This window comes from Anomaloglossus baeobatrachus, chromosome 3, assembly GCF_048569485.1.
Source record: "Anomaloglossus baeobatrachus isolate aAnoBae1 chromosome 3, aAnoBae1.hap1, whole genome shotgun sequence".
NCBI lineage: Eukaryota > Metazoa > Chordata > Amphibia > Anura > Aromobatidae > Anomaloglossus > Anomaloglossus baeobatrachus.
In genome coordinates, this window is record NC_134355.1 from 489,369,939 (window position 1) to 489,385,269 (window position 15,331).

The 15,331-nt window shown below is 41.1% G+C and overlaps 1 protein-coding gene across 5 annotated transcripts in view; it reads left to right on the forward strand.

The window, feature by feature from the left end:
- The window catches only part of MECOM (MDS1 and EVI1 complex locus), an 82,939-nt gene extending 67,836 nt beyond the window's left edge, over window positions 1–15,103 (forward strand). For 4 of the 5 annotated variants that reach the window (XM_075340647.1, XM_075340650.1, XM_075340648.1 and 1 more), the window contains exons 11-16: window positions 3,681–3,758; window positions 6,294–6,463; window positions 7,016–7,160; window positions 10,119–10,343; window positions 10,859–11,042; window positions 13,672–15,103. In XM_075340647.1, the coding sequence (XP_075196762.1) occupies window positions 3,681–3,758; window positions 6,294–6,463; window positions 7,016–7,160; window positions 10,119–10,343; window positions 10,859–11,042; window positions 13,672–13,806 (937 nt within the window). In that variant the 3' untranslated portion in view covers window positions 13,807–15,103. The remainder of the gene's footprint in view (window positions 1–3,680; window positions 3,759–6,293; window positions 6,464–7,015; window positions 7,161–10,118; window positions 10,344–10,858; window positions 11,043–13,671) is intronic. The other variant, XM_075340649.1, reaches the window with a different exon arrangement.
- Window positions 15,104–15,331: the final 228 nt, after the last annotated feature.

A 15,331-nucleotide genomic window follows, 5' to 3' on the forward strand; every position in this document is an offset into this window, starting at 1 on the left:
CCGCTTGCTCGGGCCGAGCCGCTCGAGGTCCGGGCTCGGGTTGTCTGTGGCACGAGCATCTCCGGACCGGGGGCCATGTCGCTCTGTTAGAGGGGGAGAGAGGTAGTGGGGTGGTGATGATGGTGGGACGGGGAGCGCAGCCGGGGAGGGCCGCGCTTTCGTCTCACGGGTCGTGACACCACCCACGGGTCGTGGTGACGGGATGCACCACCGCTGCGGCTGGAGTGAAGGCGGGCTCGTTCGGGATCGGTGTTGCGGCCGCAGCCTAGATGTTAGCCCTTCCGTGGGTAGGGGCGGTGTGTCCCGGGGCCCCGGTGGTGGGGACTGGAGCGCTGATGTTGTTGTCGGGGTGCAGGGTGCCGTGCCGCGGTGTAGTGTCGTGCCCGGATGGCACTGGTATACTCACGATTGATTCACACTCAGTCACTGGTAAACCAAAGTTCGGATGTGGGCGGTTCCCGCGGCCGGCTGCTGATGTCCCCTGTGGGGTAATGGTGGCCCCTTTTCCCGTGCACCTCTGGTTTTGTTTCGGCTCCCCCTGCCTGAGCAGTGGTAGCCCGCTCCCCGGCGTTGAGCTGCCAGAGGAGCCCTCGGTTGCCCGCAGGCGCTGGTCCGTCGGGTGTTTGGCCCTTGGTGGTGGTGCTCACCCGGTCTCGGTGGGCTTTTGCCTTCTTTCGGGACTCTGTGTGTGGATGAACCCGTGAGGTCCAGCCAGCAATCAGTCAATTTGCCTATACTCAGTCGCTTCTAAGCTAGGACAGGGTCTGAGTACCCGGTTTCTGGTGCTCTGGTACACGGTTGACTCCCTGGTTCAGGACCGGCGGGCTCCAACCCAGGCCCGGTCCATACGGTTCCGCCGGTTGCTGTACCGGTACTCCTGCAGACGGCCACCACCGTCTGCCTGCCTGACGTTTCCAAGGGGGCCCAGGCTCCTAGCCGGGTCCCTGACAGCTGCTCCACTACCACTCACTGTCAACTCCAAAACGTAACTGTTTGAACTTCCTGCCCCAGGACAGTAGTCTCCTCGGTGGGCGTGTCTTTCCACCTGACTCCGCCCACCTGCTGTGCTCTACTGGCCCTGAGGGAGGCATCAGGTCTCCCTCTCGGGTGACTGTGTGTGACCTCACAGGGGGTGGGGGTGTGTGTGTATGTGGTAGGTGTAATTACCTGTGACCCCTGGGGTCCAGGGCATCACAAAGGCATATATATGCAACTTGAGTTTGAGGAGACCTCCAAGCACATTCAATTAACATCAAATTGATTTGATGTTAATAGAATTTCCCAGCTAAAATTGATTTTTTTTCTTTACAGATTCTTTCATCTCTAGTTGATATCTTGGATAACTATAAAAATAATGGTGAGTCTTCTAGACTGCTTGGGTCCCTTCATTAAAGGGAACCTGCCTGCAGATTTACGACCTATAAGCTGCAGCCACCACCAGTGGGCTCTTATATACAATATTCTTACATTCTGTATATATAAGAGCCCAGGCCACTGTGTTGAAATGTAAAAATCACTTTATAATACTTACCTAAATGGTCACTACGGTGGAGTTGGGTCAAATGGGCATCTCCGTTCTCTGGTGCCTCCTCTTTCGGCCATCTTTGTCGTCCTTCTTCTGAAGCCGGGGTGTATGATGCATCCTACGTCATCCACACTCGCCAGCATTGAGGTCCTGCGCAGGCGCACTTTGATCTTCCCTGAGCAGGGCAGATCAAAGTATTGTAGTGTGCCTGCGCGGAACCAGCGAGTGTGTATGACGTAGGACACGTCATGCACATAGGCTTCAGAAGGAGGATGAAGATGGCCAAAAGAGGGGGCGCCGACACAGGAGAATAGAGACACCCATATGACCCAACTCCACCACAGCGACCATTTAGGTAAGTATTATAAAGTGATTTTTATGTTCTACACAGTGACCTGGGCTCTTATATACAGCATATAAGAATGCTGTATATAAGAGCCCACTGGTGGTGGCCGCAGCTTATAGGCCCCAAATCTGCAGACAGGTTCCCTTTAAACAAATATAGGAGCACATATTAATACAGAACAATATATAGTGACTTTGGATATTGTGTTAATCCATACCCGATGAAGACACCTAAGTAGTCTGGAAAGTTTTGTCACCACCTTTTCAGTTTGCCATTAAAGGCTATCAGCTGAGGAATCTCAAATTTATTTTTGCACTTGTTTGGAGACTTGAGTTGGCAAATAGAAATACACTAAGTAATGCTGACTAATTTGGTTAACCCCTTCACGACCATGGACGGATATATCCGTCATGGAGCATGTCCCGTTAAGCCCCGCCCCCTGTCACGGGCAGGCGGCGGCGGTCGGCACACACATCAGCTGTTTTCAATGGCTGACGTGTGCCTGCTAGCCGCGGGTGGAATCGCTTCCACCCGCGGCCATTAACCCCTTAAATCTTGCTGCCAAAGTCTGGCAGCAAGATCTAAATGCGCGCGGCGATGTTTTTTACTTACCGCCGCCCCCACCGGAAGTCACGTGCGTGATCACGTGACTATCGGTGGTTGCCATCGTAGCACAGGGTCATGTGATGACGCCTGCAGCTACGAAATTTCACTTTCGTTTTTCCTCGGCCAGGAGCAGAGGGAAAAAGAAAGTGACTGAATCTGCTGTTTTATAGCTGTATAGCTGTGATCAGCAGATAGCGATCAGCGATCAGATTGCTGATTGCTATAGCCCCCTAGGGGGACTAGTAAAATAAAAAAAAAAAAAAGTAAAAAAAAAAAAGTTTTAAAAAATAAAAAAAACAAAAAAAACCAAAAAATTTTCAAATCACCCCCCTTTCCCCCCAATGAAAATTAAAGGGTTAAAAAATGAATAAATATACACATATTTGGTATCGCCGCGTTCAGAAATGCCCGATCTATCAAAATATAAAATCAATTAATCTGATTGGTAAACGGCGTAGTGGCAAAAAAATTCCAAACGCCAAAATTAAGGTTTTTTTTGTCGTTGCAAGTTTTATGCAAAATGCAATAACAGGCGATCAAAACGTAGCATCTGCGCAAAAATGGCACCATTAGAAATGTCAGCTCGAGACGCAAAAAATAAGCAGTCACTGAGCCATAGATCCCAAAAAATAAGAATGCTACGTGTTTCGGAAAATGGCGCAAAACATGCGCCACTTCTATTGGACAAACTTGTGAATTTTTTTTAACCTCTTAGATATAAGTAAACCTATACATGTTTGGTGTCTACAAACTCGCACCGACAGGCATCATACCCACACATCAGTTTTACCATATAGTGAACATCGTGAATAAAACATCCCAAAAACTATTGTACCATCACACTTTTTTTTTTGCAATTTTTCCACATTTGGAATTTTTTTGCTGTTTTCCAGTACACCATATGGTAAAACTTATGGTTTCATTTAAAAGTACAACTTGTCCCGCAAAAAACAAGCCCTTATATGGCAAGATTGACGGAAAAATAAAAATGTTACGGCTCTCGGAAGAAGGGGAGCAAAAAACAAAAACGCAAAAACGAAAAGTGCCCCGGGGCTGAAGGGGTTAAAATAGACATGAAATTAAATAGAATGTGTATATCAGAGGGACCTGATGGGAAATTAATAAGACAATAGAAGGAAGCTGTGGGAACAAAACCATAAAACTTATAAAAGATCAATTTTCTTATATTGTTTATTCTATTAGGTACTGTGGAAAAATCTTTCCCAGATCCGCAAACCTAACTCGCCATCTGCGGACCCACACAGGAGAGCAGCCTTATCGGTAAGACACATTTACTCACTGTCTCATGTTGCAGTTTTTCCTTCCAAAAGTGTATGTATGTATGTATGTATGTATGTATGTATTTTCTAAAAGTTTCAATCGATTTTATTTATTTTTTTATTTTATTTTTTTTTTAAACTGATGTTTTTAGTTTCTCATGTGGTGACTATATTAAATACATGCAGAAATAAAGATCTACCGATGTGCTGTAAAGAAGCTGGCTTCAATGCGTTTAATGGGATTTTCAACAATATAGAAGTGAGGGACGATTGTTGTATTTATTACATTTTTTTATTGTAGTCAGTCGCAAAACATTCCTCTAACACATGTTCCTCATTCATGGCTCCTGGTGAAAACCACCTTGTCAGTACTTGCTCATTACAATAAATGAAAAAAGACCAAAGCCTCAGCTAATGAACAAGGGGTACTTTATGAGTATAACCAAAATAACAAACCCCATATAAAATATAACCTTTAATATTATTATTAGGTAAAACAACACAAAAAAACTATCTCTTACAGTGTAGGGTAAATCTGAAAAGGGGCAGGTAATACCCGATAAGTACAGTATTTACCAAAACAGATAAAAGCGTAGGGATATAGCTGACCCTAGTGGGCCCTAAGCCTGTCCCTACCTAGCAATGGAGGGTATGACGCCCTAGGGTTGTGGCGCCCCCATTCACCGATGGGGAAACTCTCGTGGTCCCTAGTACACCCTACACTGTACAAAAAGTGCACCATCAAAACAAAAAGAGAAAATATATTAAAAACTGGATAGGCATAATTACACCATAGACAATAAATTATGACTCATCTGGTTAGAAAATCCATGAATCATGGTCTTCAGAGGAAAAAGTCGTCCCAACGCATTTCTCCCTATTGAGGTACACAGGGTTCATCACGGAACAATCAAACCAATAGTACCAAGATACCACCTGGTATCTTCCACAAGCACCCAGACTCTGGCTGTTCATGGGGTGTGACATCCATCATCCTGGACTATTTGATTGTCCCCTGATGAACCCTGTGTACCTCACAGGGAGAAACATGTCCCTAAATACCCTCCATTGCTAGGTGGGGACAGGCTTAGGACCCACTAGGGTCAGCTTTATCCCTACCCTTTATCTGTTTTGGTAAATACTTATCGGGTATTACCTGCCCCTTTTCAGATTTACCCTACACTGTTAAGAGGTAGGTTTTTTTTGGTGTTGTTTTGTGACACCCCAGGGCTTTGGGGTACTCTGTCTCGGGCCATATATGTACGGGGATGCTGTGTCACAGTTGTGTAATGGCCGATGCCTGGTTCCGTGACCCCGGGGGTTGCTTTTTAAAGGGATTATTTACAGGGGAGATTAAAGAGTTTATATCATGACTCCACTTGCGGGTTGCAGTTATGGTGATTGAACCACAGCTGCACAGTCTTACCACTGGGGATGATGGTAATAGCAGTCTAGATGATAGGCCCTCCGCAAATAAAGCTGGGCCCCAGGGAGTGGATGATGGGATCTGGCGCAGAAAGAAGGGAGACCAAACGATGGAGATACAGTGCAACTGTTGTTTATTCACAGCGGTGTTGAGCTGATGCACTGAGGACAGCTGGTTTCAACCCCTGGTCCCTTTTTGTTCCAGTGCTGGTGTGGTAACTTGGTGGCTTCTTTCCCCGACACCTCACTGGTCGGTGGAACCCTGCGGCTTGGAGCGTCTGGGGGTCCCCTACTGTCTGTCGGCAGTCTCTGGTCCATACGGCGGGCAGTGTGAAGCCTGTATGGTCGGTGTTCTGTTCTGGTCCCTGGTTCTATCTTTACTGCTGGTGCCCCTGGATTCTTGGGTCACTGAGGTTCTTGATGGTCCCCTCACTGTGCAGGTATTTGTCAGGTAGCCTGAAGCATTCGCCTGACCTAGGGCCCCGTGCCCCATCGGTGCTCGGCTTCCAGGGATACCTGGCTGTATTCTCTCTGGCAACCACTCTCCTATGCCACTTAGGTCACTGCTACACGGCCCCGTCTGGAGACACATCCGTCCCTTTCAACTGTCACTACCGGACTCTGTCTTTCTGTCTGTCCCCTCCCACCTGGTTGTCGTCTAGTGGACTGGACTGGCTCCACCCTTGGGTGGCCATCCATTGGGTCCTGGACTAGTCAGTCACCCATGATTGGGAGAGGGAAACTGGGGATGTTTGTGTTTTGATGTTACCGGCACTGGTCTTCCAGGTCCCTGGGGGTTGGCCCTGCATCTTTGACAGGATGCAGTATCTAGTAGTGACCTGATGGGTTCAGGGGCGCTACAGTTTTGCATAATAATAATATTATTATTATTATAGGTTATATTTTATGTGGGGTTTGTTCTTTTGGTTATACTCATTACAATAAATCTAAGGGCAACTTTTTTTTTAAGAATTTAATTCTTTCTGGAATTTATTTGTAGAGCAGTATCCACAGAAAATTTATAAGAATAACCATATAGAGCAAATGTATTTTTTGCCATCCTTATTTTACGTACTTAATGTTCCTCCTATACCTATTTTCTTTACTTTAGATGCAAATATTGCGATCGATCCTTCAGTATCTCTTCAAATCTTCAGAGACATGTCCGAAACATTCACAACAAAGAAAAACCATTTAAATGTCATCTTTGCGATAGATGTTTCGGTCAGCAAACCAACCTGGATAGACATTTAAAGAAGCATGAGAATGGTAACATATCGGGTAAAGAATCTTGTTTTTATGCTGTAGGTTTTGAGGAAAGCCATGTATATTCTTTGGTTGAAAAAAAAAAGTAAATGACAGTTATGAAAAGCAATGTCAAGTATTGTCACAATATGAAAACGACTTAATGTTACTTGTCTAGTGTGATAGAATGTCCACTTGGGAAATACGCAGCCCCCTTACTCAACGTGTTCTGTTATGCTTATTGCATACTTCACTGATGGACAAAGACAGTAGAGGGCCCCTGTGCAAGATCAATATAAGGACCCTTTGCAGTCCAATAATGCACAATTCCACCTGCTTTAGAGGTAGAAATGGGTCTCTTGACCTCTTTGGGCCACTGTGTGGTTGCACCAATGATCTGTGTGCTGCTGGCATTGTTAGTTATTCTCAGACAATAGGACAATACATTGAGATGGATTTCTTATGGTTTTCTTGAAAACTCTAAACAAACACATTATTACCTTTCACAAATGTCTGCCCTCCTCCAGACAGACCCAAGAGATTGAATAAATAATACATAAAACTGAGCTTCTCTTTGCCTTCTACCAGGTACAGCTGCATCCTCCCCTCACTCGGAGTCTGAAGGCACTGGAGCAGTTTTGGATGACAAAGAGGATTCCTATTTCACTGAAATAAGAAATTTTATTGGGAACAGCAGTCATACAAAACATTCACCCTTAAATCCTGAAGAGAGGTAAGACATTCAAATTTGTGAATCATTATAGCATGCAGCATCATTTCTGTGGAACAGTAACTGTAGCACCAGTTTCTTCTGCAAACACATTAAAGACATTTATCTCGGGTGTGCCATTGGTGTGATGTTCTCTTGTTCATGGTGTTGCCCATATAATTTCCCGATGTCATCAATGGACTGTAATGGAGGTATATCCTCATAACTGATGAGTCCCGCTTTTGAGTTATTGAGAGTAATAGTCAGAGATTGGTCTAGAGTTCATCTGGCCAATGCCATGAAGTGACCTTCACAATACGCCTGAGATCGAATAATATATGGTGACCTGACCCCCCTAGTCTTTATTCCAGGTATAATCATGGCTCAGCGTTAAATTTTTTTGTTCATGAAACCAGTGCTACGGTCATTTTTACAAAGTATTCAAGGAGCTGTTTTTCAATATAAAAAGGCCAGGCTGCAGTTTACCTGTCCTACTGTGAACAGCCTGTGTTGCCTAAAGGCTACTAAGGCTTGCAGCGTCTCTTGGCTTGTTTCCCATTGAATACATCTGCCACGTCATTGGTCGGCTTTTGCAAGAGGAGCTGCCAGCAGCGGATCTTGGTGATTCTGTGTGTCCAAATGCATTCAGCATGGCAGAATATTTCTCAGTCCATCATCAATAACTTAATTTATTGCAGGCAAGGCATGTAGATGCTGTATTTCTGCACTTGGTGCTCATTTTGTATATGTTCTGTTGGTAGTGCAGTTGTGGACAAACCCTTAAATGCTTCAACGTGGCAAGACATTTGTACAACTATGTGCTTTAAAAGTTTTCGGGAACGATTTAGGGAATGCCCCTTTCTGATTTAGCATGACTGTGTCTCAGTACACAAATCAAAGTATACAAAGACCTGGCTGGATGTGTTTGGTGTGGAAGATCTTTACTGAATGCACAAAGCTCTCAACTAGGCCTCACTGAACACTTTTTTGGGATGAACTAGAATTGAGATTGCGAGCCAGATCTTATCAATCATCCGTGTCTGATCCACACGTGCTCTACTAGGTGAATGGGCAGAAATTCTCAGAGACCTTCTGCTAGGAAAGCTTTCTACTGTCGTGAGGCAAAACTTGTTGGAGGGTCACTTTGACTTCTAGCATTGCTACTTCCAATAGGTGGCACCAGAGTTAGTCTTCTTCCTCCCTGAAGAGACCATTTGAATATTTTCCAGAGGAGCATTGCGGCTTAAAAGTCTCCTCACTGGCATGCTGGACAAGTTTGTTAGTCTCAGTAAGAAGAATAGCTTCCCCTTTAGACTACGTCTTTGCCTCTCATATAGTCAGATCAGATCTCATACTTTTGCACTGGGAGGGACAACCATCCCAAAACACCGTGTCTGCAAATTGAAGTTCTGATCTGGCGTAAATCCCAAGTCCTACAACAACTCATTGGAGGGTCACTTTGACTTCTAGGATTGCTACCTCCAATAGGTGGGACCAGAGTTCATGTTCTTCCTCCCTGAAGAGACCATTTAGAAGATTATAAAGTTGTTTTAGCAACAAAGGCACCATATTGATGCTTCTGCATTTAAAATGAGATCTCATAAAAAGCTTGTGTGGGAGTAATGTGAAGGTTTCCAAATATGTCTGTCCATACAATGTACATCCACATAGCATTATAAGTTATACTAAAACCCGCTTCCATCAATATATTATTAAAATTTTGAAGTTATGTAAGATGTTTTATTGCTTAATAGCACTTCATTGTGAGCAGTTTAGGCTAATAAACTTCCACATTTAGATGTCTATGTATTCTTTAATCCAATAGTACTAAAACATTACAAATAAGTGTTTTGTAAGATATATATTTTTTATCATTTTATTTCTTTTTTTCTTTTTTTGATTGGTGACTTTCCTTAACATCTGGCTACAACATGTCCCTAAACAGGAAGTTAATAAGGAGAGTGGGTCATAGGGTCACTCAGTATTTCCTTTTCAGAATTCTGCATTTTGACTGCTCTTGATGGATATTTTATCCCTGGCAAATTACTGAACTTGGAGACGTAATTAGCAAATCTGTTTATTCAATCATAAAGCGTTCCTTTCTTTAGGTCCAATTCATGAAACCTTCATCCATGAGAATTGCGATGTAGCATACCTTACACTATTATTTTGGCTGTGATATATATTTTTTATTTATTATTATTATTATTATTATTATTATTATTATTATATTTATCTTTTTATTCTGCTGGTGGTAGTCCAAAATTACTATCATTTGTACTCGGATAAAAGATAGAAGTTACTGGGTGATTTGAGTGTTCCAGTAATTATTCTGTTTGACTCATACAGACTCCATTGCATATTTAGTTTTTCTAATTTAAATAAATAATTTCCTGACTTTTTTGCATTGATCCTCTTTAACAGTGTTGACTTTTCATGTTTCCTGGTGGGGGTGATGTATATGGGAGGAGAGATTGCAAGAAAAAATAGACCCAAAATAGTCAAGTCTTAATTTACCAAGGAAGCCCATTGTCTAGAACGTGTGATACATGATTTGGAGAATTACTGACTCATTTCTAATGTGGTTACAGATGATTTAGTAAATAGATTATTTCCTGAGAAGAAAAGACCCCATTTTGCAGAGCTGACAAAAGTTTCTCTGTGCTGCGGCTATAATAATGAGGAGGTTTAGACCTAATCTAAACATTTTTTTTTTTCTTTTACGATTTTTGTAAAAAAAATATAGTTAGATCATGCATAACATTGATGTGCGCTAGACTAATATAAGATAGATATTAAATAAGGAATTAGGGAAATTATAGATTTTTTTTTACTGGATACTTTTTCTCATATTTGGAAATTTGCTACATGCATATGTGTAGAGTTAAAACAAATAACATATGTTTGTTTGGATATCCTGAAAATCTAACTGTCCAAAGGCAGTGACAAGATTGTAATATATGCTTCATATCCCTCCTTTAGAATGAATGGTGCCCATGACAAAATTATGCTGACTGGACAAAATTCTGATATATTGGATGATGATGAGATTGAAGAAGATACTCTACTGGATGAAGATGATGAAGGAAGTGACATTGCTGGAAAATCAATGAAGGAACAAAACACAAGCCTACTTGAAAATGGCAATGACAATGATTTTGAAGAAGCTAGTAAAGCGGAATTAAACTGCAAAGTCTCCCCCAGCAGGTAAGTGTGAGCAGCGTCTGACTGGCTACCGGAGGAATCACCAGTAATGCTAGGCCTGGATTCAGTTACCTGCATTGCATTCCGGAGCTCTCACCTGAGCTCCAGAGTGGAACCTAGACTGCACCGTGAGCGCCGAGTGATTGATTCCCTGGTGATTGCGGTTCAGTTCATGACAGCTGAAGACAGACCGGGCTGATCTCCAGTGCTCTCACCTGAACTCCGGAGATCAGCCCGGCCTGTCCACAGTTGTCATTAACTGACCTGCAATTGCTGGGGAATTAATCACTCTGCGCTTGCGGTGCAGTCCTGCAAACTCTGAGATCAGTCCAGGCTGGAGGTGAGAGTTCCGTAGTGCAGTGTAGGTAACTGAATCCAGGCCTGGCATTACTAGAGATTCCTCCGGTAGCCAGTCCGACGCTGAGTGTGAGTCTTCTAACTCGTAGGTGATCGGCCATTAGCAGTGAAAGTCGTGATCCACCTTCAGTCTTCCTTCAATCTATGATTGTTTTATGCAGATATGACGATGAAGACTTCAAAAGTGGTCTATCTGCTTTGGATCACATAAGGCACTTCACTGATAGTCTCAAGATGAGAAAAATCGATGAGAATCAGTACAATGATGATGATCTCTCTACGTTCACATCTTCTCATTTGGCGGAAGACTTAAAACAGCCGATATATAGGAAGTCCAAATCCCAGGTAAAGATTGTTCATTCCTGTATAAAAAGAAAAAAGTGTAAATGTGGCAAAGCATTATTTATGGTATGATAAATTTGAGGCCGCATGCTAGCTCTCAGATATTGTGCACACTGTGCAGAAAATTTCTGCACCTTATGGCAGAAAAATTAACCAAAATCCACATGTGTTTTTTGCAGCATTTTATAGGCGGTGCGTTTTTGTGGCATGCAACAAGGAAAAGACTGTCAAAGCTAGGTTAATAAAAAAGAAAATAAAAGCTTTCTTGATGTCATTTCCTGCTTAAACCGTTCTTCTGTTTTAATTTTACATTGTTCTGCTCCTGATGACATCACATACTGTTGTAGCCATGTGTTTTTTGTTTAAAAAAAAAAAAAGGATCAAAAACTCAGTGTGAACAAACCTGCGGATTTGCAGCAGTTTTTCATCACATTGAATTCAATGGGTGAAAAAACTCTGCAAATCTGGACCAATAATTGAAATGCTGCAGATTTTTTTTTTTTCTGCATCAAAATCTGCACCAAATCCGTAAGGAAAAAAATATGCAGCATTGGCACAGCATTTCAGAAGTCGCATAGCTTTTGCTGGCTTCAGGAGAGGCATGCAGATTCTGGTGCAGGTTTTGAAAAAAAACTCTTCAAAAAACGTACTGTTCTAAATACCATTCCTTCTATATGTAAACACATTACTTAGAATCCGTGTCTGTGCCAGAATTGTGCTGAAATATTATTTGAAAGTCTCAAAAATTTTTATGCAACAGTGTTGCGCAAAAATTTGGTGACTTGTAGCACTTTCATGCTAGTTTTTGCCAGCTCTTTAGAAAGTGGTGGTGTTGGGATGGGATTGGGGCGATGACAATTTGTATAACTAATGATGGTCTATGGCAGTGTTCATCCAACTACAGTCATTAGAAGCCACAAACAGTGCATGTTTTCACGATTTCCTTAGTATTGCACAGGTGATAATTACCTGCACAGGTAATAACTCAATCCCCATGTGCAATACTAAGGAAATCCTGAAAACATGCACTATTGGTGGCTTCTGATGACTGGAGTTGGGGTTCACTAGTCTGTGGCATCTTAATCTTACTCAGATCTGTAAAGCAACTTTAAGACACACCTGATTCATTAAGAAGTATGTATCTCTTAACCCTCCGTCACATACAATATCGGTTCTAACGAGTTCACATACAATGTGACTGTCAGGCGCAGGCTAGAAAAATACCTATAATATCTAATGTTAATCAAAAAATACCTAAAGAAGGAATAGGTGTCTTTTTTTTACGTTAAAAAATGATTTTTTATTCAGAAATTTAGGTTAAAATTACATCAAATGCACATTTATAAATACCAATAATAGGACTGGATCAGATGCCCATAATACAACAGCAGCGGTTAAACCAAAATATACAACCTTTTAATTATTAGACCAACCAGTATGTAATATAATATTGATGTTTTTCAAAAAATGAGACATAAAGTGCAAAGTGCTTTTTCATTGTAGAAAACACCAAACAATTGTGGTAAGAAAGGCATTAAAGTAAAAAATCATTATAATACAAGTGCTAATAGACCGCAATGAATATTGCTGAATACAAAATACCTTAGAGGTGGTCAGGGTTGTTAGATATGCCGCATTTATCCCGACGTGCGTTTCAGCGTGCTTTCTTCAGGGGCTGCTATAATATCTAATGTTTGCAATTTCAGTGCTCTAAAAGTGATCAGTGACCTTCATAGGGATGTAATAAAAGAGACTACACATAATCAGGGGCAAAAAAAACCCATTTACTTAACATAAAACTAATAACTCTGAAATACAAACATTTCAAAACTCCCGCCAAATAGTCCCCAGTTCGACTCTGTCAAAAAACTCTACAAAGAAAATTGATGGAAACAAACTTAATTTTAAGGTACCTTAAGTACTAGTAAACACATATTCAATCAGAATTAGATCCTGAAGTTTCCCCAGAAAAATTACACTTGCAGAGCATGTGATGAATAAAAACATAAAATACCAACCTTATTGAGTGGGACATGTTCACATACAATGAGCCTGAGAGATTAGCGCAGTTATATCTGTCCTCCTGAAGCTCTGCAAGCCAACTGTGGTATGATGTTTCACAGAGCTGCTAGAGACAGGAGACAACCTGGAGGGAGGGGATTTCCTCACAATCTGGTGAGGAAGGAGAAATGAAAGTAAAAGAGATGTGCCTGTCAGGCCTATTGTATGTGACGGAGGGTTAATGAATCAGACACCGGACTCCAGCACATCTCTTATAAAGGTCATGAACAATACTGGTCTTGATAGATCGGGGTCATTTTATAGTTTGTTTAAAAATACAAATTGAACATGTCTGTAATTACAAAGTATAATGGGGTTAACTCCTTTCCACTTTGGGAGGTGAGCTGTGGCGTCATGTTTATACACATGCATAATTGATCTGCATTGTGCATGTGGCCTATTCCAATGAATAAGGGGCTGATGCTTGACCTCATCAGCTTGGCTCACCACCCAATGTGGAACTGAGTGGAACTAATCAACTACTTTGGGAACTTTAAGTTAAGTTTTAAGACTGCTTAGTAAATATCAGAATTTTTGCTTTAGATTAACATTGTTTTCTCTACATTTTAAGGCATATACAATGATGCTGTCTCTGTCTGACCAGGAACCAATCCATGCAACGGGCCACAATTCCACCAGCATTTGGCACAACATGGCAAGAGCAGCTGCAGAATCCACAGCTCTACACTCAATTAGTCACGTATGACACTTTGGGGAAACATCCATGGGACCAAGTCCGACACTTCGCATGGCTCTTCCATTCGTGACTTTTTAGGGAAAAAAAATAGAGAAAAGACTGAAGAGCAGGATGCCTTATTACCTGCAGGGTCATCTCAAGTCCTGGTGACCTTAAATGGAATAATTTAAGAAAAAAAAAAAGCAACTATTTATTCTCATTGTTTTGTTTTGCACAGCAAAGGCAGCTGCTGATTTCCTGAGCAAAAAAAGACAGACTATGAAAAGCTATGAACTTTGGTGGACGATGAGTCTTCCAGCCCATTTGGTGTCATCTCGGCACTTATACAAGCACTCGAAAATAAAAAGGAAAAAATAAACAAAAAACTGAATCTTTTTTTATACACACTGATTTACTACAAGTGTGGCAGAAAGAGTTGCTCCATTATAGACAATTTCTATAACACAAGCTTCATGTATGTAAACACTTTGAAAACAGAAGTAGTTATTTACAACTGTACATTATCACTTAATGTAGAAAATAACAGGGAATCGTTTCTTCTTAGCTGAGTCTTAATTGTTTTTTGGGGAAAGCAATTATGTGTATATTCTGAATTTTGCAATGTTCAGTACTCATACAGAGCCGGTAAAGGTCCATTTCCATTGCTGATACCACTAATATATCTTACAGTTCAATGTTTGCCAAATCAATGTTTTGACTTTTTAATTTTAGACAATCACGTCGGAGTTTTTTGACTTTTTCTTGCTTGTATACTTTGTATTTATTTCTTATTTTTTTATTATTGGCTCAAGAAAGCACTGTTACATTTCTTATGTTGTCAGAGGCACTCACGCATTTCAATATTGTCTGGATACAGATTTAGGTATGTGTGTGCAAACTTTTGTGTTGCAAGTTTTCTAACGCATTAGAAAATAGAGGCAAATTTTTTTTTTTTTTTTTTTACAATTTCTTTTTTTTTTTGTTAACTTGTATAAATTTTGTTTTCATTGCTATCATGAGCGCATGATTCTCCTGATTAAAATTGTATTTGTTTTCTGCAGTTTGTCTGTAAGCTTGTGTGTTATGTTCCTGTTAAGCCTGTTTGTAAAATGAAGTGTTTCAATCCTGTTTTAAAAAAAAGTGTATTTTTTTTTTTCCATGTTCGAGGGACCGAATTTTTTTTTTTTCCAAATTTTTTTTTTTATAATCTCATTTTGAATAATTGAGGTACTTTCTTTAATTGTTTTGTATAATTGTAATTGTTACACATTCAATACATTATTTTGGGAGGAGAAAAATACATGAAAATAAAGACTACAATGTTGAAGGGTCAATGCTCATTCTATGGGAGTCTATAGGAAACGCTATTGAAACTGTGGTTCTGTTTGCTTTAATTGTTCATAAAATTGTGCTGCAGTTTTTCTACAATGTGTTCCAGAAAAACTACTGTATTTTTAGTTTTATAAGATGCACCCCAAATTTAGAGATGGAAAAAGGTAAAACAAAATAAAATGGGACAGTCTTGTACTCTAGTGGTGTCTTACCGGAGGGGAGA